The sequence below is a fragment of the Triturus cristatus genome, chromosome 3_2, assembly GCF_964204655.1.
Source record: "Triturus cristatus chromosome 3_2, aTriCri1.1, whole genome shotgun sequence".
NCBI lineage: Eukaryota > Metazoa > Chordata > Amphibia > Caudata > Salamandridae > Triturus > Triturus cristatus.
This window is the reverse complement of record NC_140584.1, coordinates 684,963,140-684,989,748: the sequence shown is the minus strand read 5'-3', so window position 1 is coordinate 684,989,748 and position 26,609 is coordinate 684,963,140. Positions and strand designations below refer to the sequence as shown.

The 26,609-nt window shown below is 49.7% G+C and overlaps 1 protein-coding gene across 2 annotated transcripts in view; it reads left to right on the top strand.

Annotated features, from left to right (window-relative positions):
- Positions 1-26,609, top strand: part of LOC146857967 (nmrA-like family domain-containing protein 1) — a 168,755-nt gene that overhangs the window by 92,477 nt on the left and 49,669 nt on the right. The window contains exon 5 of one of the 2 annotated variants that reach the window (XM_085648727.1): positions 3,028-3,412. The exons of the other annotated variant lie outside the window; for it this stretch is intronic. Within the exon in view, the coding sequence (XP_085504853.1) occupies positions 3,028-3,213 (186 nt within the window). The 3' untranslated portion in view covers positions 3,214-3,412. Of the gene's footprint in view, positions 1-3,027; positions 3,413-26,609 lie in introns of those variants that run through there. 2 annotated transcript variants of the gene reach the window in all.

The following is a 26,609-nucleotide window of genomic DNA, read 5'->3' as shown; positions in this document are numbered from 1 at the left end:
AGGCAGGGACCTCAAGTGCTGTAAGAACACGTCACTATCGGAAGCCACCAATCAGGATTCAAATCCGTGCCCTTCCGATTACACACACACGTCTGAAGTGATGGCATGAAAAAGCTGAGATTTCCGACCAGAAGAATGCATTTCCCACAGATGAGTTTGATTTACATTTATTTTTCATTTAGAGTGTGTACATTATATTTTATTTGCAGTTACCTGTAGGTGAAAGGCAACTACATCGTTTCAGAATATTTTGTTCTTTTTAGCCTTCGTTTCTGACCCCGCCCCCACACTCACTGACCACACCCCCAAATCTCAGCGCCCACACTTTTTGAATGGACTTTTACCGCTGGCTGCACCAGGTCCGACTTCAGTGTTCCCTTTCTGGGGGAGTCCTAGAAAAACCGGCGCAATAACGGCCTAAATAAAATTCAACACCAACTCAAGTATAAGATCAGGATAAGCGTGTAAAACCACCCTGTTGTGTTAAAAACAATCTAACAGCTGAAAAGCGCAGATATGATTCATTAGAATGGCCAACTAGCATGGGCGCAAATTCAGGATGATGAGTGTCAAAATTCAGGACTAGGTGTCAAAAATCAGGACAAAAATTCGAGGAAACAGGTATGCTTTGCAGACACATCAGTGGATGTCATGCAATAGTATATAAATAAATAGGCAAGGAACATAAGTACAAGTCACTTCTCCTGCCCTGTCACTTTCTCCTGCCCGGTCACTTCTCCTACCCTGTCACCGCTCATTCCCTGTAATTTCCCCTGCCCTGTCACTGCTCCTGCCCATTCACTGCTCCTGTCCGTTCACTGCTCCTGCCCGTTATCTGCCCCTGCCCGTTCACTGCTCCTACCCATTCGCCACTCCTGCTCATGCCTAATCCCTGTTCCTGCCCCGTCACTTCTCCTGCCCCGTTGCTTCTCCTGCCCCATCACTTCTCCTGCCCCGTCACCGCTCCTGCCCGTTCGCTGCTCCTGCCCTTTCACTGCTCCTGCCCGTTCGCTGCTCCTGCCCTTTCACTGCTCCTGCACTTTCACTGCTCCTGTCCAGTCAGTACTCCTGCTCATGCTCGATCACCGCTCCTGCCTCGTCGCTTACCCTGCCCTCTCACTTCTCCTGCCCCCTCACTTCTCCTGCTCCCTCACTTCTCCTGTCCGTTCACCGCTCCTGTCCGTTCACCGCTCCTGTCCATTCACCGCTCCTGTCCGTTCACCGCTCCTGTCCATTCACCGCTCCTGTCCATTCACTGCTCCTGTCCATTCACTGCTCCTGCCCATTCACCGCTCCTGCCCGGTCACTGCTCCTGCTCATGCCTAATCACTGCTTCTGCCCCGTCACCTCTCCTGCCCCGTCACCTCTCCTGCCCCGTCACCACTCCTGCCCGTCACTTTACCCGCCTGTCAATTCTCCTGCCTGTCACCTCTCCTGCCCCGTCACCTCTCCTGCCCCGTACCCACTCCTGCCAGTCACTTCACCTGCCAGTCACTTCTCCTGCCCATCACTTCTCCTGCCTGGTCACCTCTCTTGCCCGGTCGCCTTTCCTTCCCTGTCTCCTCTCCTTCCCTGTTGCCTCTCCTGCCCTGTCCCTTCTCCTGCCCCGTCACTTCTCCTGTTCCGTCACTTCTCCTGCCCCGTCACTTCTCCTGCCCCGTCACTTCTCCTGCCCCGTCACTTCTCCTGCCCCGTCACTTCTCCTGCCCCGTCACTTCTCCTGCCCCGTCACTTCTCCTGCCCCGTCACTTCTCCTGCCCCGTTCACTGCTCCTGCTCCGTTCACTTCTCCTGCCCTGTTCACTTCTCCTGCCTGTTTACCGCTCCTGCCTGGTTATCGCTCCTGCTCATGCCTAATCACCGCTCCTGCCCCGTCACTTCTCCTGCATCATCACGTCTCCTGCCCCATCACCTCTCCTGGCCTCTCACTTCTCCTCCCCCGTCACTTCTCCTGCCCGTCACTTCTTCTGCCCGGTCACCACTCCTGCCCTTCACTTCTCCTGCCTGGTCATCACTCCTGCCCATCACTTCTCCTGCCCGATCACCACTCCTGCCCGGTCACCTCTCCTGCTCTGTCACCTCTCCTGCTCTGTCACCTCTCCTTTCCTGTTGCCTCTCCTGCCCCGTCACTGCTCCTGCCCCGCCACTTTTCCTGCCCCATCACCACTCCTGCCCCATCACCGCTCCTGCCCTATCACCACTCCTGCCCGTTCACTGCTCCTGCCCGTTCACTGCTCCTGTCCAGTCAGCACTCCTGCTCATGCCCGATCACCGCTCCTGCCTCATCACTTCTCCTGTCCCATCACTTCTCCTGCCCGTTCACTGCTCCTATCCGTTCACTGCTCCTATCCGTTCACTTCTCCTGCCCCGTCACCTCTCCTTTTCTGTCGCCTCTCCTGTCCCGTCACTGCTCCTCACCCGTCATATCTCCTGCCCTGTCACTACTCCTGCCCCGTCACTTCTCCTGACCTGCCTGGTCACCTCTCCTGCCCCATCACCTCTCCTTTCCTGTCGCCTCTTCTGTCCCGTCACTGCTCCTGCCCTGTTCACTCCGTGTGCAACATTGACAAATTACACAAGGGGGCAAGTTCCCCACAGTACTTTATTTGGGGAAAGCTCCTCTGTAATCACTAACTTCGATTTCACTGGCACATGATATGCTAAAGGCAGACGGCGGGCATATTGTCATTCGAAAGGGGATAATCGGCCCCAGTCAGAATGACAACGGGCCTGTCCACAGTCTGTGAGAGCTCAGGGAGGGGCTGCTGCAGCCTCTGGAGTTGAACAGAGAAGTGCGAGCTAGTCCCTGAGAACTTTTAATCTCTTGGGGCTTCTCGCTGGGAATTAATTAATGTCCAAAATTACGGACAAAAGGTGTCCGTAAAAGGAATGATTCCGGACAACGGACATCACACCAAAATGACGTTGGTCACCCTAGATATGATCCTTTATTCTTCGTAAAGTGACAAATTGTCTTTAAACTAACAATTCATTATAAAGTATACATTTTCTGTTAATTGTTTTTCAGATCTCCACAGAAGAATATTCAAAATTGGGATTCCCCTATGCACAAGAATTTGCCAATATGTATCGATTTTATCAGATGAAACCAGATCGCGATATTAAATTAACTCACAAACTGTACCCAAAAGTGAAAAACTTTGACCAGTTTCTAACAGAAAATAAAGACGCTCTTAAAGATTTATTGAAATGACAGTGTGATATTACGACCTGCTACTAGTGTGATGCACATTTTCTGCTTTGAAGAAAAAGCGAGATGTGAAAATAAAAATATATCCAATATTGTACAACCTGGAAAATATGCATTAAAGCAAAAAATATATGTTATCTGCAATATCGATGTAATCTCTGTTAATCACATAAATTCGTAAATAAATAAAATTTCATCACAAGTGTGTTGTAGTTGAAGTCAAAATGTAGTGCTATGAAAAATGAACTATTAAATTATAAGGCTCATTAGAGCGAGAGAGAGAAAGAGAAAGAGAGAGAGAGAGGGAGAGAGAGAAGAGAGCGAGAGAGAGAGAGAGAGAGAGAAAGAGAGAGGGAGGGAAAGAGAGAAGAGAGCAAGAGAGAGAGAGAGGTTTATACACACATACTGGGGTAACAAAGGTAAGTTACACATTTGTAACAAAATACAACCAAATATTTGCATGAATATTTATTGGGATTTTTTTTAAAACAAATTTATAACAGCAAAGGTGCAAGAATTAAAGGGCATTTGTGTGACAAGCATAAACATGTGCTTTACCTATAGCTTTATGAAGGCGGAGTGACCATTGCTAATGAAGATTTGGGGAGAGGAGTTGGCCTAATGGCTAGGGCGGTTGACTTCGAATCTGGGGAACCAGGTTTGAGGCTCGGCAATGACGCTGAACATCCTGTAATTCTGGGCAAATCCCCGTGTCTAACAAAAAATAAATGTGTCCTCATGTAACGCAACTGGTGCTATGTAAAGCGCTCTGATACCCGATACCGGGTCAAATTCGCGCTATATAAAACTCCGTAAATAAAAAAAGATGCTAGCAAAGTGTAGCGTACGAAAGAGTTTTGCGAGTGAGGTGGGTAGCTCACTGCTAGAAGTTGATTTGTGACATAGAGGTAGAAGTGCATTGGTGTGTTTTTGTAGTCTGGTACTGTGGGTAGTAGGTCATCTGTGGGTTAGATGTTTGGTTTCAGTAAGGTGGTAGTAGAGCAGTACAGATTTAATTTCAGGGTGTGGTGTTAGTGCAGTGTTGGGCTGGAACTGCAGTGCTAAAGACTGGCAGTATTGAGGATGGGTAGGGTTTGTTCTTTAAGATGTTATTATGGTATTGGAAGCAATGTGATCTTGTAGAGGGGTAGTGGAATTGTAAGGGTGGCCATATGGTAATGTGGTTGTAGAGCACTGCACTGGATGACAGTGTGGTACTGAAGATGGTATTGAAATCAGAGACTCGTGCTGTGTGGTGGAAAAGCGGTGCTTGGTATGGAAGTGATTTACTGGTATAGGTCGTAATGTCGTGATTCGGGGGGTTGTGTGATGCTGGGCAGCGGTAATGTACTTGGCAGCAGATCCGGTACAGTCGTTAGTATGTTAGTGAGGGTGATAATACAGTGATTTGAGCAGTGGCGGCTGGTGAAATTTGAAAGAGGTGAAGCGTAAACGTTGGGCATGACTTTTATGTAGTGAGCGATGTGAAGAAGTTCAATGGACAAACCTGGGGTCCAGGGTGAGTCCCTCTCCCAAGAATGAAATGATAAAAAGATTGGCAAATGGTGAATTTTAAAGCAAATGAATGTAGCGATAAAGCAAGGCTTATAAAGCAGTATTAACTTATTGTCCTGAAATATTAAACACATTAAAAACTGCCCCATATCTTCCTGCATTAATATGTTCAACAGTTACTGTAATGTGTAAGTTGTACAGCATGACAACTTTAGCCCTTTCAAATTTATGCTTGGCAAATGTCTTGCACTGCAATCAGCATTAACTTTGGAAAAATATGCTCTTTCCAGACTTCGAGAAGCACCCACAGCTGCTGGCTGCAACTAGTCATCTAGAAATGTGTGCAGACAGGTCATTAAGTGGGATGAAAAAAGTGGAGCTTCTATATAAAAGAGCACGTGAAATACATTTTTGTGTTTCCCATAGTGTGCCAGCTGACAGGTATTTCGGTTTCTCTCTGAGATGTCATTGTATCCAGATGAATAAAACAACAACTGACATACACCTAAAGCCTGTCAGTATGATTGGCTTTGTCAATGGGTGGTAGTCATTTTTTTTTTGATAATCAAATTTATTAGCATTTTGGAAAAACAAAACAGATAAAGACAGCACAAGCGTGCACAATGCATCTAAATCCATCACCAGTAGACAACAGGATACTAGGCCTGAGTACAAGGCCTTCGAACAGGCCATCACACGGAAAGGGGCAATGTAGCAAGACAGAAGAGAAACATGCACAGCAGTCACAACAACAAGTTTAGTCATTTGCCCCAAAAAATTTCAAATTTTTCAGGACATCGCCAGGCCTCATAGAGGGGTTCTTCTTGGGCCGTGCACCAGTCTACCCCTCGTCGCCACTTACGTATAGTAGGGGGTTTGGCCTGAGACCAGGCCGCTGCAATATCTTGTTTGGCCACCGCAACCGCAGTGCCCAGGAAGCATTTGTCGGCTCTAGAGCCGCCAGACCATAGAATACTCCCAGGAGAAGATGTAAAGGGTCATGGGGGACCAGCCATTCCAAAGTCTGCGTGAGTTCTGATTCCATACCCGCCAAGAATGAATCAAGAACAGGGCACTGCCAGACCATATGGTAAAAGTCAGCTGGGGCGTGGCTGCACCGTGTACAGTCCGGGGAGGAGCGCAGTCTTGCCCTATACAGACACGCGGGGGTAAGGTATGCCGTGTGAAGATAATAGAGTTGGATGAGACGCAGTTTGGAGGAGGTCGTCAGAGTTTTGGGACCCATGTGAGCGTCTCGCCAATCTGCTTCGTCTAGAGGACCCAGCCATCCCTCCCAGCGGGTGTGCAGCGAGTCTAGGGTCGCAGGGCCATTGTTCACAAGGGAGCGGTAGATCCGCGACACCCCCCTCTACCCAAGTTCCCCATCATGACCTGGGCCTCTAGCGGACTGAATTCAGGGAGTGAGGTGGCTGGTGGGATGTGTTTAGTGAGGGCATGTCGGAGCTGCAAATCCTTGTAAAATTGGGTGGTGTGTAGGGAGTGGCATTGCTGCAGGTCGGAGAAGGCTCTGATGTGGTCCACTACCCAAATGTCCCCAAGGAGTGAAATCCCGATCCGATCCCACTGCCGAAAGCCCTAAAGGGTTGATGTCTCACGTAACCAAGTGCCATACCACAGTGGTCTATGTTGAGTAAGCTTCTTATCCCATCTCGTGTAGCGCAGAGCAAAACGCCAGGCCGTTAGGACTGCTCTAGTGATAGGTGGGATGTTGTGCGGTATGGGGGCACCATACAAGTAGGCTTGGAGTTGTGGAAAGTCCATAGTTCTGAGCTCGGTCCGGTAAGCCGGGTCGGACCAGCCACCAGCGAACCAGTCATGGACGATAATGAGTCTGGTAGCCAAGTAATAAAGGTGAAGATTGGTCACACCCATGCCTCCGTCAAAGGGAGGTATCCGGCAGCGAGCCAAAGCCATACGTGGCTTCCCGCCCCCCCACAAAAACCTAGTGAGTATTCCATCAAACTCGCGGAACCAACCACCCAGGAGATGAAAAGTGATGTTTTGGAGAATGTATAGAAACGGGGAAGAATCATCATTTTAAAAAGTGCTCCTCTTCCGAGGGGGTTAAGTGGGAGAGATTGCCAACGTTTGAGGTCGGCATTAGCTTTCGTGACCAGTGGTGTGAGGTTGAGAGCCCATTCCAGCTCCGGGAGCAAGGTCACCCAGATCCCCAAGTATTTGAACGATTGTCTTCGTAGGGGGATGGTTGACTGCCAATCGAAGCAAGCCCTCGATGGATGGAGGGGAACCAGAGTGGACTTCGCCGGATTGAGCCGTAAGCCGGAGGCATTCGTAAAGGCATGGAGCACCTCCAGACAGCGCAGGCCTGAGTTCTCCGGGTCGGCTAGGAAAAGGAGGACATCGTCCGCGTATAGGGCAATTTAATCAACTTGGTGGGGATCCCAAGACCATCCTCGAATTTGAGGATCATCGCATACAAGACAGGCCAGGGGTTCCATCGCCAGCGCGAATAAGAGCAGTGAGAGAGGGCACCCCTGACGGGTGCCTCTCCGGATGGAAAGCGCTTCTGAGAAGGCACCATTGGTCAGGACTCGTGCTTTGGGGTTGGAGTACAGGACTCGGGATAAAACGCTTAAAAAGAGGGCCGAATCCCATCATGATGAGAACGTCCTCCAAATAGTTCCAGTCAGCCATATCAAAGGCCTTTTCAAAATCTATGAGGAGCTGGACCAGATACGGGGTGAGTAGGTGGTGGTGGGCGAGGGCGAGATGGAGGCGTCGTAGGCAATGCCGGGTGCCACGGGCAGGCATAAAGCCGCATTGGTCCGGGTGGATCAATTCGTGCAGTAGGGAACGAAGACGTTGAGCCAAGACAGTGGCAAAGGTTATCATTTCAGTATTGATGAGGGAGATCGGGCGGTAGTCCGCACAGGAGAGAGAGGGTGGCTGGGTCTTTGGAATGACCACGATAGTGGCCACATCAGTCTCCGAGGGGAAGGAGCCCGTCTCGACCACATGCTGGAAGAGGTCAACCAAGTGGGGGACCAATAAGTCACGGTTTGTCGCGTAATATTCCTAAGGGAAGCCGTCCGGCCCTGGTGTCTTTCCGGAATGCAGTAGAGCGATATCTCCATGTATCTCCTCAGAAGTAAATGGAAGGTCAAGGTCCGCCGAGTCGGCCTGGGCAATGCGGGGGAGCTGAACCCCCGCCTGCTCTATTAGTTCAACCATAAAGGCCTCAGAGGACCGAGCAGAGTAGAGCTGGGCGTGGTATCCAGCGAAAGCCTGGCCGATAGCTTGCAAGGTACAGTGGTGGGTACCAGCAGTGTCACAGACTTCAGGGATAATTCGGTTGGCCTTGGGATAGGAGACCAGATTGTGGAGCAGCTTTCCGTTTTTGTCGCCCCACCCATAAACACGGGCCACAGAGGAGCGCCACAGTGTCTTGGCCGAGTCCAGGGAGACCTGGTGAATCTCCTTCTGTATCATCGCGAGCTGTCTAGCGGGATGAACATCGTCCGTGTCTCCAGGATTCAACTCCAGCTGCGCAGCCTGAGCCTCATGCTGGGTCAGACGGGCAGTCTGTGTCATCTGTTTCGTGTGAACCAGACCTCTTGCCACACCACGTAAGGTGGCCTTATCGGCCTACCACAGTGTGCCCAAAGAAGGGACCAAACCTTTGTTGGCCAGAAAGTAATGCTTCAGTTCCACTGTGAGCGTGTCTTTGATCTCCGCATCATGTAGGAACCATGAGATTAACCGCCAGACCATGCGCACCCCACCGGTGGCATGTCCCATTCGGAGGGAAATAGGGGAGTGGTTCGAGATTCCACGGGGGAGAATAGAGACACCAGAAACCAGTTGGCAGTCGGTGGCCGGCAGTCAGATCAAGTCAATGCGGGAGTGGGTATGATGGGCCGCGGAAGTATGGGTATATTGTTCCCGTTGGGGGTTCCAGATCCTCCAGGCATCGCACAAGCCAAGGGCAGATGACCAGTCCGAGAACCGATTGGCAGTGGCGAGGCATGATGAGGTGGGGTCACCTGTCGTGTCAAGGGACGGCTGTATTACCGCATTGAAGTCACCCTCAATTATTGTCTGAACCGGAGGGAGAGCAGAGAGCGGAGATTACTTCTGTGAGATGCTGAAGTGTAGTGTGGCTGGAGGGATGTATGCGGATAGTAGGATGAGAACCTGTCCTTTAAGCCTACCGGTCAAAGCCACATAACAACCTTGTGTGTCGGCCGTCAAATGTACTGGGGTGAATGGGAGACCTATTCGAGTCAGTATGGTCCCCCCGGGGAGCCCCGCGTGAAACCAGAATGCCAGACCCTGTCAAACCCGTATCGGGTGAGAAAGGAACAGTGGGTTCCCAGGAGGTGTGTCTCCTGAAGGAGGAGGGCATCAGGCGTTTGGCGTTGGGCTCCCCGAAGGACTGCTGTACATTTAATACGATCTAACAAACCATTGACATTCCACGACAAGACGTGGAGGGATCTACCGTGGGCAGGCATCTGAGGGGTGGATGGCGTGGGGGTAAGTAGGGTTGGAGGGGCCTGGGTCCCAGGCGAGGCGACTCCTCGCAGCTAGGATAGAAGGATGAGGCTGGCGCGTGGTGATACGTCTCCTGTCAATGGCCGTGGTGTGTGCATGTGATGAGCTGTCATGAAAAACAAAAACCAATGGCTCAAACGAAGCCAAAAGAGAAAAGGTCCAGAGGGCAATGGCTCCCCTTCTCCCCAAATCCCCCCAAATCCCCCCAACCTATACTTCTGAAATTGAAGCATCTGTCGCCCTGAAAAGAAAAGATTAACAATAACAGAGAGCGAATCTAAAACGTTTAGCAGTGCATTTTGTGGCAATGATGGACCCCTCCATGTAGACGGATGTCGTCGTGTCATCAGCTTAAGTGAAAGCAAGAAACAATCAAAGAGTTCTGCCTCAAATCCAGTATCCTGGGCCTCCATCGTCAGATTGCAATGTCGTCGCTGGATCCCAGGAGTGCAGGACTTCTAGATAGGTCAGAGTCCAATAGGACAGGGAGCAGCGTCTCAGACAGGTCAGGACCATGCCTGAAGTCACTCAGGGAATTGGCTCGGCTTTGGCCATCAAGAGCTGGAGGAACCTCAGAGGAAACCAACAATTGGGATCTTGTGCCCGGCGAGCGTGAAGGCCCCCTCTTACAGTCCCCCCTCGTGCGGGATCGATTTGTCCTCCGCTGCGGCTTGGGAGGGGACGAGTGCGACCGTGGAGATGTCAATAAAGCAGTGGGGGAAGGGGGCCGGGTCCAGGCCGCCTATGGGGTGTCGAAGAAGAATGTTTTACCTTGGAAAACGACTCGGAGATGGGCCGGAAAGAGCAGGCCATATCGCAGGCCCAAATTGCGAAGTTTTTGTTTGACTTCCGTGTAGCTGCGGCGTTGGGCCTGTACTTCTTTCGTGTAGTTTGGGAAGAAAATAATTGTATTGTTCTGGTATTTCAGGGGGCCATGGGCCCGCGCCTCCCAAAGGATTGCATCCCTGTCCCAAAGGTTGAGGATCCGAATAATGAGGGGACGAGATGGCACCCCAGGAGGAGGCCTGGGAGCTAGGGAGCGATGGGCGCGTTCAATTGCGAACCACACAGAGAGAGCGTCTTTGGGTATCCGTGACTTCACCCATGTCTCCACAAAGGTGTCCGCCCGTCCCTGCTCAACTCCCTCAGGGAATCCTATGAGGCGCAGATTATTACGCCAGGAGCGGTTTTCTACGTCTTCAGCCCATCGATGTAGTGCCGAGGTTTGAGTCTGTAGGCGGGCCACCTGGGTTTTCAGTTGACCTAAGTCGTCCTCAGCCACAGAGAGGCACGACTCAGCCTTCGAAATTCTTGTTGTGGCGTTGCGCAGGTCCTGGCCGATAAGGGCTACGTCCACCCGCATCTCGCCAATCTAACCCTCCACCGAGGCCTGAGAGGTGCTAATGGCCTGTAGGATGGTTGAAAGGTCACCTCCGGCGAGGGGGGGGGGCACCCGCAGCTGCCTCTGCCAGACTCTGGTCAGTGGTAGTGTATTGGTCTATTTTAGTTTGGGTCTGCGGGGCGGGTGTCTTCAGGGTGCAATCGCGACCCATCTCTGTTGCGAGCTCAAGAGCGAGGCGTCTCGGTGGGCGGGCAGGTCCAGGTTGATGAACTCCGGTGGGAGGAATCTAACACCTAAGCCGTCAATGCTTGGGCTTGGGCATCGAATCCACGCACTACTCCGCAGCGCCAGGGGACTTGTCAGGATTGTGCGGGGATTCAATGTCCCTTTGCTGTCCGAAGCAGCGGCCGAATCAGGGGGGACGCTGCCCCTCAATCCCGCAGTGGGCCCCGCCAGGCCAAGTGGAGACAAGATGGGGGATAGGAGAGAAGGGGAGACTCCCTTCGTCGCTCGATGATTGCGGCTGACTCTGCCTCACCCCCGGGCTCGCCCACAAGACAGAGGCAGCCCGCATGACAGCTCTCCCAGGTTAGGGGCAGGTGGACCACGGCAACTGGTCAGTGGGGTCGGGTCGGGCCTCGCAGAAGGGGTATCAGGGCATCCAAATCTCGGAAGAGAAGGGGGGGGCCGGTGCCGGGCACTTCCCGCCGCTCAGTGGGTGCGGCTGATGACAGCAGGTGAGCACCAATCCGCGGGGCCCCCCAGAGCTAGGACCTCCAACCGCCCAATTGGCGCAGCCACGTCTTCCCTGGCGGCCCTCAGTCTCCAATGCATTGTCTGTAAGTCTAAAGCCAGAGCGGGGTGCAGGAGTGGGGAGCCACAGGGCAGAGGCCAAGCCCCCGGGAGTCACCATGTGGAGTGGGGGACCATGGACACACGGAGAACACCAGTAGCTCCCCCCCGGTTCCCCAGTCACAGGAGTAGATGGCACCCACCTCCTCGTAGCGTCTCGGTGAAGACCTGGAATGTAGGGAGTAGCTGGCCACCTCCAAGCCCCGTCCAGGCCGCTCTTCGCAGGCAACCACCACGGCCGGAGGTGAGGTGGCCCCAATAGATATAATTGGCGTGCCCCCGGTTGTAGATAGGGTGGGGAGCGCCCTCGCAGTCCAGCAATACCGGCAGCCAGGCCTCGGAGCAACCAGTAGGCCCAGAGGCCTTCAGGGGGTGTTGCTGGATCCGGCAGTGGGGTGAGGCAGTCGCGGAGAGTCCAGGAGGTCAACCATCACCAGGCAGAAGGAGGGGCGGTGCGGCCGCATCGGCAGCCCGAGCAACAGCGAAGAGCAGGGCCGGCCAGGGAAGCAATCCCGGGAAGACCAAGCCTCGAGGTAGGCCTCAGGGAGCAGGCCCAGGAGCCCTGGTACGTCAGGAGCACCCGGGATCCCCGGCGGTGTCCAGGTGAGTTTCGGGGCACAGGCCGCAGGCTGCTCATAGAAGGGGGCTCAGGCGTCCGGACACCGCCACCCGACCTGGTGGCTGATAGCCAGCCCGGGCATCCACAACCCTAAACGCACAACCTCGGTGCCGCGAGGAGGGCCGGCGGCAACAGCAATCCCAGCTGGGCAGGAGAAGGGGCCTTCTCAGCGGTGTGCCAGGAAAGGGGAAGGAGTCCGTCTCACCGGCAGTAGAGAATCCGCTGGGGGGGCCCGAGCCAGTCGCCAAGGCCCCGCAACTCCTATCAGGCTGGCCACCTGACCCTGCACCGGGACACAGAAGGGCCTCAGGAGGCAGCCCCTGCCATCTTGCTGGGAAGGTACGTCTGCAGCCGGGGCAGAGAAGTCGACTCCACAGGCAGGCAGAGTGACAACAAATACCTCGTCGGGCACCGTGGGCAGGACGGAGGCCTCAGCAGCCGGCGTGAGGGTATGTAGTAGGCTGATGGCAGTGGATTGTGGCGCGGATGACAGAGAGGTCCGGAGCACTCTCAGAGTGCGACTGCCATCTTGACGCGCTAAGCCACACCCTCTTGGGTGTTAGTCATTTAAGATAGATGAGTAACAACAATAATTTGGTATAAATAATTAACATTCAAAATGTTTCAAATCTGAAACTGTGAGTCTGTCAATTAAAGCATTGAGGCCTGTAGGATTTTTGGCCTTCAGTTATGTGTGCTTTATGTTAAATATGTATCCTCTTTTTCTCTGCATATCTTGTCCATCTGCACATCTTCAACCACCTCTCTTTCTTCTTCAGCATCCCCTTTTCACTCTTCCCCGAATGCACTTCTTCGCATCTCTGTCACTTCACTGCCCCCAAACATGCACTGCACTCCCTCAAATGTAAGCGATTTAATTTCTCTTACTTTTGCCTTGCAAATATTTTGACATCTGTGTACCCCCTTCACACATATATCCAAATAATGTCAGTTGCAAATGGAATACATAAACATTGTTCTGTGTGCTCTGTAGAGAGGCCAAACCACTGAAAGGCACTTTGTTTTGCTTCAGCCTTAGCGCCTGCGTGCTCTATCGGAGCCCCTCATAAACACCTGGCATGGCTCAAGCCTCAAAGTATGCACAGAAAAAATACAGATAAACAACAACATTATAAAATAGCCTACTCTTGGGGAATTCAAGATTAAGTAAAGCATGTGAAATAAGATAGGTACTTATTCGCTTGTATCTCTAAATAGATTGATCTATTTAATATGTTTTTAAATGAATAGGAATTTCAGAGGGGTGCAGCCCCTGAGCGCTAATGGAGAAACCGCCCCTGCCAGTAGTGGCTGGTGTGAGGGCGGAGCGGCGGAACGGGGGGGAGGGTAAACGGATAACAAATATTTAAAAAATAAAATAAAAAGAACTTAGCTTCCGCCTGCCGCCTGGCACTCTTTTCCGTGTCCTTGCTTCAGCACAGGCTCCCTAGCTTCCCTGCAGCCAATCCTGACGCTGCTTTCATGTTTGAAAACAGCATCAGGATTGGCCTGAGCGCTGGGAATTTGCACTCCCCGAGAGACTGGGATGGGAGCCTGTGCTTTGCTGTCTCCAACCCAGCAACGCAGCTGGGTTGGCGACAACCTGAGACAGCCGGCCAAACCCACATGCGCACTGATAGCAGTGCTCCTTACCACTCCCTCTCCTGACTGCCCCCAATGTCCACACCCCCAGGACGCAGCACGTAGAAGTTGAAAGAGAAAACAATAATAAACATGTTTTATTATTGTTTCATTTTTCAACCTTTGAGGGTGGCGGGGGCGACACCCGTCCGCCATAGCAGAGGAGTCACCACTGGCCAGGGGCAGTTCCTCTCCAGCAAGGAGTGCGCAGGGTTAAACAATGGGCAGGGTCCATGATGGTATGAGGGCGCAGGCTGTTTGTGCAATGAGTGCCTACAATGATTTTTTTTCAATTGCTTTGTCCCAACCTGTACTGTAATGTTCTGGGTGTGCCCCTGGGTGTGTGGTGGCAGACCGCAGGACAGGGGGATGCACACACTACTTCCCAACCTCCCAACTGGCTGCGCCGATACAAGGGCCAATCCCCTGCGCCAGCTGCTCTCGCGCAGTGCTCAGCTCTTGTCACAGGCTTGTCCTTTCGTGAAAGACAAGCGGGGTCTTGCCATCGCCTGGGAGCAGGTATTGGCTTGCTTCCTGCTGACCGCAAAAGGAGTAAATCTGGTTTTCAGGCCCGCAGTACCTCAGCTGTACATGGCCCTCCAGCCAGCCCGTCCAATTAGAGTCCGGGCCCAAGCTGCCCCCCATAAGTCTACGGCCCAGGACCCCGTGCCAGCTCAGGTTCTCTCAGATCTGCCCCGGCTCGAGGCCTGGACTCAGCTGCTGTCGTCTTCCCGTCGTAGGATGGGTCGGGCCACAGCCCCCGACATGCTTCAGGCAGAGGCCGATTTTCTGACAGCACCCCCTCTAGGGTCCACATTCAGGACGCAAGTCCAGTATTTGACGCCGAGTGACCATCTGGCAGTTTCCGCTCCACTGCTGGACCAGTCAACTCAGCCTTGTGCCTACCCTGCTGTTCTGGCCTCCTTTAAAAGGGCCGCCGCCCAGCATTCTTGGAGGCCCCCGGTTCCCTCTCGAGTCCCACCGCATGCCGACAGTAGCTCCTCAGGCAGGCATTGCTTTCTTGTTGGGCCGCCTCAATTCCGTTAGACCGAGGCTCCCCAAGCAGCATTATTGGATGGGGCTTAAAGTAGGCCAAACCGGAGCTCTTCTAGTTGTGTTCTATCTGGACACCACCATGGCCGCACCCCTGGCAGTGCTTTTAATGTGTTGTTGGGGAGTTTCTATGCAGAGCTCATTTCTGGCAGTGCTGTGGGACGGGCTAATATGGTGCTGGGAGGTAGTAGTGTGGTGGTCCAGGAAGCATTTAAATAGAGTCAGTGCAGTGATTTGGAGCGCTAGAACTGTGCAGATCTGTTGGCAAACTATGTGAATGGGATATTAATGTGGTGTTGTACAATGGTAGTGCTAATCTGTGATAGCAATGCAGTATTATAAGGTCGTAGTATAGTGGCATGGGAATGTTCCGGGGAAGGGTAGCGGTGTATTAGAGTGGAAGATGTGATTTTCTGAGGGATTACAGAGACCATGGGGGTGATAGTGCAGTACTTCAGTGTGGTAGTGTTGTTATCTGGAAGTCGTAATGCAGGAAGTGGTACTCTGCTCCGCTTTGAAAGTGCAGTTATAGGACATTGTACTGAAGTGCTGCGAATGGTCATGTAATTCTAAGTGAGTTATAGTGGTATCTGTATGTTGCAATGGGCTTCTGTGGTGCCAGAAGGCAGTAGTGTAGGGCAGGGAGGTGGGGATGCACTGCTAGTCATAGGTAATGCGGAGCTGGGGTAGTGTAGTGCAGTGGATGGAAGTGTGGTTTTTAGTTTGGTAGTGTGTGGTCTTGGGTGGCAGTGTGTTGCTCTGAAGTTGGTAGTGCAGTGCTTGTAGTTGTAGTGTGGGGCTACTTCGTTTGAGCAAACATTGTTACGGCTGTTCATCATTTTTGTACACAAAGGTATTCAACATTTCTGTGGCTGCTGGATGTTATCCCGTTATGTTACCTAATCCATCCCAATACGATAAGTGACATAGGTCTTTAAAAAATGTTAAAAGGGATACTTATAACAATTTGTAACTGTTTGTATGCAGTATATATGCATTTTAAGCACACCAAGGCTGACCTTTTTGCAAGCGATACTTTATTTCTCTGGGAATCATAATTTATTATTCAGGCAAGTTGGCAAAAATAATTATTTGTTGAGTGTACAGTTGAAATCATTGATCGTGTGTAAGGAAATGACTCATTTTGGATGAACACCCCCATATTTTGGTTGATGTTTTTTTTAACTCTGAGAGTGCACTGAGGCCTGGTAACAAGACCTCAGTGCCAGTGTTTTAACCTTTTACAAAATGTATGTAGAATTGGCTACCCCCAATTGCCATAAGTTAACTTACTTTTAAGTCCCCAGTATATGGTACCAAGGGTGCCCAGGGCCTGTAAGTTAAAGTGTCTACCCAGGGCTGCACCACTGATTGTGCCAGCCTGAGTGTGATAAGGTACAGCATGGCTCCCAGCCAGCCCCAGTAGACTAGAAGAACAGTTTTAAACTGCTAGTTCGACTTTGCCACTTAAACCAATGACTGAGCCCACATCCCTCTTAATGATATATATGTCTTCCCTTTGGAAGGCCTATCGAGCCCTTAGGCAGGGAGCTGTATATTGTTAAGTAGGACATGCACTTTCATATGCCCTAACATTATAAGCCCCAAATTGTAGTTTTTACAATGGAAAGGCCGGTGGTCCCATTAGCAAGTACAGTATTACACTCTGGCTCCTCAGCTGTGCTAACTCCTGAATGGGACCACTGAAATGGGTGCTTCAAGGCATCAAATTAATCATGACATTAAACCCGACTTAATACCCAAGGTGAATTTTTTGTCATTTTTAAGGAAGGGCAACTTTTATAAAGCTGCCACTCAGTTACTCAGTTTCTTCAGTGGCCATTCACAGATACTGGCCACCAGACAGCATTCTGCCCTTCCGGGGAGGAGTGCTAATGACTCCCAAGTACAGGAGCAATAGAGGCCTACCGGAGAGAGTGAGGCGTAACCTTCTCCTCGCAGGAAGCCACACACGGTGTTGGCCTAAAACGTGAGCATCAAAGGAGAAGCCATCTTTGATGGGCAAATGGCAACCTCACTCGAGAGGGCCTGCTCCTTTGTTCAGGTAGACAGGCTGGCAGTGGGAACAGAGAGCGGAGACCAGTTGCCAAAATGGTTTTTGCCTGGGTGTGTAGGGTGGGCTGCCATGTTCTCCACAACAAGAGAGAGGTTCAGACATCTTGGGAGTGGGCAGAATAGTACACTGTGGGATAGCTAAGATGCCACACATAGTCAGACGGCATCATAAGGTGGGAGGGAACCTAGTAGTCCACTGGATAGTGACCTCTTCATCTCCTGAGGGCACGTTCTGGGCATAAATATGGCACCTCTGGCAACCTGACTTCAGACTACATCTGGACTGGAGAGAAGACTGAAGAAGGGTTGCCCCGCTGACCTCTAGAACTAGCAAGAGAAGCTGCCCCAACCGCTGGACTGCTCTTGCGGCTCCTGGGGTTAACAAAGGGAGGTCTGTGCCTATGGTGCCTGGCTCATAGAAAAATTGCTCCAGAGCCCAAGGTTGAAAAGGTGAACTCCAAGAGTCAGTCGCTTGACTTTGTTCCAACACCAGGGCCACAAAAGCTGAAGTAGCTCGATTGGGCCGGTCAGTAGCCACATTCACCAAATCACAGATAACCACAAATGTGCAGCCAAGAATACCTCTCCTCGATTCTCAAAATTTGCACCCTATTCTGCAGGACCCTGGAGAGTCCCCAGAGTGCAGATTGGTCACCAAATAGGGACACTAGCCTTCTCCAAAGGAAACCGCTGGACTCTCTGTGATCGGAAACCGGTAGCCCAATTATCACTTGACTTCTGCTGGACCACAGAGGACTTCGAGGGACATCGATCGTGTGGCTAAAATCACCCCCCTTTACCGTGGACCAAGGTATAACCCCATGAAGACCCCCGATGACTGCACAGCACCCTAAACATACTATAGCATTCTTGGCATCCTGTATCCTCAGATGCAGGACCACTCCTGGACTTGAGACTGCTTTGATGACCAGGTAACTGTCCTAATATTCCTTATTGGCTCCGCTGACCCTCTCCCTGTTGGAATTGGTCACTCAGTCCGGGCCAGAGCAGACGAACACAACTCATTAAAAGTTTTAGAAAGCTCTCAAATTTTACAGTTACCAAATGCTTGTTTGTGCTATGGACTAAAAAGCTGGGATTCACGTTTTATTTAAAATCTATATCTTCAAAACCCTTTGGTGGATTTTGCTCATCTTGGTGTCTAAAAATTCATAAAATATAATCTATTTTTAATTGTGTCAGATTTCTTTCATGTTGTGTGACTTTCTTATTCTGTTGTTTGGTGCTCCTAAATACTTTATACTAGTTGTTTTGTTTCAGCCTTGCTGCTCGAAGCCGCCACAGGTACCCAGGGTTGAGCTAGAGGTTTTACAAACAAGCCTGACCAAAGACGGTTTTGTGAACATTACATGGAGAAGTCACACAACCACACTATATATTACACCACAATCCTCACACTGGGAAGTGCTAGATCTATATTTTAGAATTGTCTTGCCACTAAAGCAACAGGTAAATGCATTTTGAAATTTTCATTCTGATGAAAACAGGCATTCCTCCTTTACTGTAACCCTCCTGGTCCCAAAAATGGAGCAGGCATTTATTTACATACTTAAAATACACAAGCAACGGCAAAGCTAACAGGTCTGGCATTAATGTGACAATGTTGACTTGCTTTTGTATATAGCTGACTACTTTCCACAAGCAGATAGCTATCAAACATCCGAATACTAGGAGGCATATTCACAAACAGGACTTTTTGATACATTTAGTACTACTACAATAGTGCCACTCATTTACTACAAAATACTGTTCACAAACCTATGTGCGGAGACCTCTGCCTCCGCCTCTCCTAACATTTCTATGCAGAGGTCTCTGTCACAGTTACAGAGATCTGCAAACACATAGGTCAACCTTCATAAGGACCACGCATCAGGGTGTAGTAAGGACTCCCTTAATACGTACATACATTGTTATGTTAGCATAACCACTTCAGAAGTTGGAAAGCCATCTTGCTGCTTTTGCACACGACACTGCGTTCACATGTTATTGCTTAAACGAACTGCTGACTCGAGTTTTGCCTCACACGAGAGCAATCTGTTGTTACCATCCTGAGCTCTGCGAAGCGACCTTGGTCTGCACACGATGTGACAAACAGTCTGAGTTGTTAGACAATGCATGTTTTCCACTCTAGGTTGATCGACCCACTATTTAGTCATAACACACGAGCAGCTGCACATACCTGAAAGTTGGTGCTTTTAATATCACGGACATCATGTTTATTATTCAGACCGAAGACGAGCCTTCCTGCGAGAAGACTCCTGATGCTCCTGTGATGTGATTTCACTAAGCTGATCTTTGAGGTATGGGGTCCCCTATTCAAGCCTAAGAGACCTTCTGTTAGACTAATAATAATATTAGCTTCTTAGTAAAGGGAAAGTGGTAGTATCCACTGTCATTATAACATGATCACCCCTTTATATTCTATGGAATTGTAACTATGTTGATGGTTTTGATTTTAATCATTTGCCTGCTTGTATTAGCCAAAGTACTGCATATTAGGACACGTGGTCTATAAAAATAAACTCTTTTTATTTTCACCGTGTCTCTGTTGATTCTTGTTGTGGACTGATGTGAGAATAATATACGAACAGGTATTTCCAATTCCCACCATTCCTGAGTATGTACTGAGTCGCGTGTTCTGGGTTGTCTTTTCATTGGGACCTCCGAGCTAAATCTCGGATAACGAATGGGACACTTATGCTAGCCGGATACTGGGTTCTGGGTTCTGAGGTGAGTTTCTGGTACACCACAACTCACTGAGGTCCTGGGGTTCTACGCATAGTTCTGTGTATAAGCAGAATCCCTGCAACATGGCGCACCTAACGTTTGGTCTATGAGTTGAAACGCCTTAGTAGTGCTCGCGTTTGTCCACAACACCCTCATTCTTGTTTCCGGATAACAAGTCTGACGGATTTAAAACCTACCTAGGTCTATTGATATAGGTTCTTTCAAGCTTGATAATTAAAAAGGTTATTGGACCCTTGTGCTACTGATAGTTTCAAGTGTGTGTTGTCCTAATGTCGGTGGAGATTGCGGCGCAGAGCCGTGCGGCTGTGAAACGTCATTTGACGCAGTATGGGGTACCGGACACTGGTATGAACGTCATCTTTGTGGTGGGAGCCGATGCGGCTCATCCCTATGAGTTGTTCTACTCTTGGGTGACGATTCCAGCGGTGGGGGATGATGACACCTTTCATTCTTACACTGCCGCTGCAGTGCCGGCGAACTATACGCCGTATAGGACACAGGAAATACCAATATCTGCTTGGCAGCACCATATTTGGTTTAATGGCGCCCTTCCCCATGTGGTTATACCGCCGAGAATGGGCCCTTTGTCAATTGCAGGGGCCACTTGGCCGGTACTAGCCGGATTTACGCCTCATCCCCGTTACCTCACGGTGACGGTGGCTGAGTTGCGTGTACTACACACTGCCCTCATTACGGTATATAGGGCGTTAGTGCAGTATGTGTCACGCAATATGCAGGCGGGGGCACCTGCTGTTGCGGGACAGCCTACTGATCATCACGCGGTGGTCATTAGTCCTGTTATGGTTAATTCTGTTATGGGCAAGCGCCCCCAAACTAGGGATGATTTCCCCTTTTGGCTTGCTGAAAAATTTGACCAAATAGAAGCGGTTTACCCGAATACTACTCCTGTGGAGAAACACAGGATCCTCACCATTAGTTTGCCTAAAGACTTGGTCCCCCACATAGATGATTGTGTAAATTGGGGCAAGGTCTTTGCAGCGACGTATGCGCAGTGCTTTGGCACTCCGTCTATGTTGCAGCTGCCCTCCGTTATCAAAAGAGTTCAAGAGAACCATGGTGCGGAGTCTGCGATAGAGTTAGGGATGCGGCTCCTCGGTCAATTTGACCTGGTGGCTACCATGATAATTGGTAACCTGAAGGGTGATGCTTTGCATTTCCAGGTTCGTAATGAACTGAAACGAGTTGCTGAGGAGGACAAACCGCAGGAATTTGCGAAAATAATCGCAGAGGCATATCGGGATTTGGGTCGTAGCTCTTTAGGAGTTAAGCCTGTAATAAAGAATCCCGATCTAAAACAGCAGGGTAAGGCAGAAACGTCTGGTAAGGACGAACGGCCCTTTTTTCCTAAACAAAAATGGCAGGTTAAACAACAGGGTAAGCAGCAGCAACAGAAACAGGGCTCTCGGCCTGCCTCTCCCGTACAGTCTAGTAGTGAACGCACTTATGATCTGCGCGATCGTGCTGCTATAAAGTCTCCTGATAGATTTCAGGTTTCTGAACAGCGCTCTCCTCGTTCTTCACAGGAAACATCGGATACACAGTCCGGTGGCGGAGGCGGTGGCAAAGGTCGGGGTGCTCCACAACAGCGTGACCAGCCCCGACAGACTGAGGGTAAAGGCAAGCAGGACGAATTTGCACGACAAAGACCCCCGTTTCAGAAGAAGAAAGTGGCGGCTCTGACGGCAAGGTATGCCTCAGATAGTGCGGACACAGCTTCGGAACCGGACATGGGCGCTGATGCTCCTGGACAGCGCAGCGGAAATTACAATAGTCCGTCAAGCTCTGCGTCCATTTCTGGTGGTGACAGCAACTGATATCTCGGTTACTGTTGAAACAGCTGACACCAGAGTGGCTCCCCCTGACAGACTTTATGAAATAGTCTTATTAATTGAGGGTGACATACAACGTACAATAAAAGGGATTTTTTGGGATAATCTGACCACCACCTATGATATCCTCCTAGCGGAGGCAGATTGGCCCCCAGCTTTCATTTTGGAGGCTCCTAGAGGGGAGGAAGTAATCCTCCCGTCCTTTGCGCACACAGTGCCTAAGGACCAAGCTGAAGTGTATGCTGAGGAGTGGGCGCTTGCGCTTGCGCCGGCGGTGTATCGTACTCAGGTGGGATGGGACAGATTGTCCCCCTGCCATTAGATTCCATTGCGGTCTATGCCCCAGCCTCAACCTCAATATCCAATGCGTCGTGAAGCTAGACCCCACGTCGCGGCAATCCTTGAACAATTGGAATATCAGGGTGTTATTGAAACATGTGTGTCCCCTATGAATAACCCTTTATTCACTGTAACGAAGCCTGACGGCTCGTACCGTTTAGTTTTGGATTACCGGCACCTAAACTCCCATTGCCGGACCTGCGCGGTACAAAATACACATAGTTCGGCTTTGGTCGACAGTCTCGTGCGTAAAAGATTTAAAACGACACTTGACATTTCCAATGGCTTTTTTAGCCACAACCTGTCCACACTGAGTAGCCAGTGGGCAGCGTTTACTTCAGGCGGAAAACAAAAACAGTTTACAAGATTAGCCATGGGTTACAAAAATAGCCCTGGCGTCTTTTCTGCTCGCGTGGTTTCTCTCTTAGAAAGAATAGACCCCGAAGCATACTCCTATGTTGACGATATCTATCTTACGGATGATGAGCTGATGCCGCATCTGTCTCGGGTTGACAATATTATCGTGAGTTTTGCTGACTATGGCTACAAATTCAATTTTGCGAAGTCTCACATCGCAGAATATACGGTGTTGTTTTTGGGCTACGAGCTCAACAATGAAGGTAAGGGGTTAGCCCCAACTTTCTGGAAAAGTGTGCACGCTTAAGTGCTCCTACGACACTGAAGAAATTACAATCTCTGCTGGGTTTTCTGAATTTCGGCCGAACGTACATTCCTGATTATGCCCAGCGTATCAAGCCGCTTTACGCCTTGGTACAGCCTTCGTTTTCGAAATCTAGCTGGCAGCTAGAACACTCTGCAATTTTACAGTCTTTACAGGCTGACCTTCTTGCTTCACAATACTTGCTGACACGTGATAACCGCACTAACCTGGTAATAAGAATAGTACCAGGCGCCGTGGGGTTCACGTATTTGACGTTCAATGAGGGCGACACAGTCCCCATTGCGTACAAATCCCACTTGTACACCTCTGCTGAATTACGTTTTTCCACGGTCTAAAAAGTTCTGACTGCTGTGCAGATGGCGATCCTCAAGGAACGCGCACTGTCGCATGGGAAACAGATTCTGGTTGTAACTCCATATCCTGCTTTAGAGGCAGTGACTAAAGCAAGTGTACCAAATTCTAAAGCTTTGCATCCACGGTGGATACAATGGGCCACAACACTGACGTCGCCAGACGTCACTTACATCTTTGATGCCTCATTACAGACTCAAGAGTACTTGCAGTATGAATTCGTTCATCCGGCACCTCTGTCTTTGCGCCCGCTCGAGGAATACCATTGTGTCATATACACTGACGGTCTGCGCAACCCGCAATTGGATCGAAGCACGCTTATTCAGCGGCTTGCGCAATTGTCGTAGGTACATTCGTAAATGGTGAATTCCAATCTGATGCAGTGCATACGCAGTCATTGGGTGATTGTACCGCGCAATTAGCGGAGCTCCGGGCTCTGGTGCTTGCACTGGAGTTTGCTGATCCCCGAGTCACTACTCTTATAGTGAGTGACTCCTTCTACTGTGTCCAGTCCTACAATGACAATTTACACTTCTGGTCTCAGAATGATTATCGAGACACTAAAGGTAGCACAATTAAGCATAAAACGCTTTGGGTTCGAGTGGCAGACTTTAAAGAACGTCTCCCTCTCGTGAGTGTTATTCACACTCTGGGTCACCAACGACTTGGTGTCCATGCTGTCGGCAACAGCTTAGCTGACGAGGCAGCGAAAACAGCAGTGGCTACATACTTAGTGGCAGCAGTTACAAGATCCAAAAGTAAGATTGATGATGACATCTTGGCAGCTATTGCTGCTACAGAGAAGGGAGGAGATTACCCGAAGGGTTTTCCCTCTCGGTATATTTATCATTTAAGTCCTGATAACGTCCCATTAGTGAGGATTAACGACGTTGGTGATAGAATTATTCCCAACGCGGACTGCAGACCAGCACTGATCTTGGCTGCGCACGAGGGGTTGGCGTCAGCCCACGCCGGTGTGTCAGCTACAATATCTCTGCTACAACAACGTTACTGGTGGTTTGGTTTATATAAACAAGCGCGCGCTTATGTTCTTGATTGTGACATTTGCCAACAGATTAAACCTTCTACTGTTGCGCGCCCACCACAGACACAGCTGTACATCTCTAATAAGCCATTTGGTTGTGTTTATTTAGATCACTGCGGTCCTTTTTCTTCTGATACTGCGTACAAGTACATCTTGGTTGCAGTGGCTTCGTGCACACGTTTTCTATGGGTATGGCCACAAAGGAGTGCTGACTCGCGGACTGTCATCAGGGATTTGCGTGTCTTTGTGGGAACTTTTGCGTGTGGTACCTTCCATTCTGATCAGGGCCCTGCGTTCGCCTCTAAGGCTTACAAGGAGGCTATTAAAAATTTGGGGGTCCTAGTCAAATTTTCGTCTCCCTACCGACCTGAGGGTAATAGTGTGGTGGAGCGAATGAACCGTGACTTAAAGCAATCATTGACAGCACGTGTTTTAGGCACAGGCCGGAACTGGCTAGCCCATTTGTATAACGTCCAACGTGCACTAAATAATCTCCCTAGAAGGTCTCTGGGTGGGCGGACCCCGTACATGATGCTCTTCGGAATCAGAATGTTTGTTCCAGACCTTGATGGTCTAGACATTGCGGCGTCGACCGCACCCTTTGACGTAGATGATCACTGTGCTGTTTTGCAGACTCTACAAGAAGCCAGAGACTCTCTTTCGAAAGAACATTTGCCCTCCACGTCTGAAGCGGAGGTTCAGATTCCGGTAGTCGGCTGGCTACCCCGAGTTGGAGATCTGGTCCGTGAGAAGGTGGAGAACAAGAAGGAGTTCGGCCCCTCTTATCGTGCACCAGTTCCAGTGCTTGGAGTGCAGGGTACAAGAACAGTCATTTTACCTCCACTTCCTGGTCGCAAAGAAAACAGGTACATCTCTATTGACAATGTCAAACTTCAGCGAGTGGCCGATACTTCTTAGTATGACTCCGGCAGTTTCATACCAGACAATGCAAAGACATTCGATGTTGGTTCCTGCTTCTACCACCTTGTCTGATGTTGCCATCGAGATGCATTCAGTTACTGATCCCTTGCTGATACCACCGGCTGGTGGTTTGCCCGAAGAGACTGAGTATGCTTATCCTACACGTGGACCCTCGCCTGTTTTACAATCTACAGCGCTTGGCCAGTCCCGTTTTTCCTTTGACACTAAATCTTTGCCCTCAACTCCCCCATCAAACATTGCTGTTTTTGTGAGCTGGTTTAAGAAACATTTTTTGATAGCTCCTTGGACATACATCTGGTTGATGCTTTTTGGTATTTTTTTGTTTATGTCCATTGGATTTGTTGTAGTTTTCTTCCGTTTGGTGGATGGCCATTATCTCAAAGAGAGATCGACAATTAGACTTATCAATGGAACTTTGGCCCCCCACTCCTCATCCCACATCATGAAAAGGGACCAGACTTTTGTGAATATTACTGCCTGGCCCGTCATGGATGGAATCGCATGGGATGCAGTTAAATTTCAAATTCATGGGCCTACAGAGGTCATTAATGTGCCTAATGTATTTCGTGTTTCTATGGGTGATGTAGTTAAACAGAACATACGTTCTGATGATTGGGATGTACACGCCATTGAAGCACTGTTTTCAGATTTGAAATATTATGCCGCCTTTGATGCTGAGGATTTGTATGAAAATGCGGCTAATTATGCGGAACAGTATTGTTTTCAACATTATGGCAATCACTTCCTGCATAAATCGAATTCGTTTAGAAATTTTGTAAATTTTACCCAGTGGGAACATTGTCCCACCCCCTCGTTTGGCAGTTCACATACATTAGTTGATAAGTTTACTTATTTTACTGATTTCGGTGTTTCAGCCCCGGCATCCTTTTATTTTAAAGTTAAGCCTGAGTCTGCCTCCAAGGTTAGACTGACACACACCAAATTGCTATATTCTAAGTCCTTTATGGATGAGTTGTCAATCAAAGGTTATGATCTATGGAAGGCTACTATTGATCTTAAGTCGGTTTGGGGTTCCAAACCGTGGCAGGTTCAGGGAACTGAAGCTTTACACCGTGCCTGTCTAGTACCAAATCATATGTTGTTTTTAAATGCAACCATCTTCCAAACCACCTGTTTCGGATTGGCCACTTCTAAAAAACTAAATTCGCCTTCTGTGCCGGATCTGGGTGCTTACCCAAATTGGAATAATCACACAGATCTGTCCCTTCCTGCTTTGCAGTTATTAGTTTCTAATTCATCTTTCAATATTTCGAAATTTAATAGTGAGGGATGGTTAATTTGGCAAAGCAGTTCTGATACCTGTCAACGTCGTTTTCTAGGACTGAAACCGGGGTATACGCAAGATCGCGTGGACCCCCGGTTTGAGTCGTCGCATACAGTAACTACATACTCTGTAGGGAAATTATGTCAGTCCTGGCTGCGACATTCCACCTTGGCATCTGTCAAAGTTCATTTATCAAAGTTACATGACAAAATAGATTTGAATGATTTTGTTAAAGGTCCTGTGGGTGGCAGATCCAGGAGATGGGCGTATGCTATTTACAACGAAGTATGGAAACTGTCGCAAATTGAGGCAGCTTCAAGATTGAGAGCTATTGATCAGGCTAATATGGAAAAAGTATTAGCAGTTATTGATAACAGCATTAACACTCTTTCTTCTCGCATTTATACGTTAGATAATATTGTTTCTTCAATTGTGGATATTGTGCAGGATGATATGTCTGTGTTGTATCATGGTCAGAACCAGTTGCGTTCTGTTATGCAGT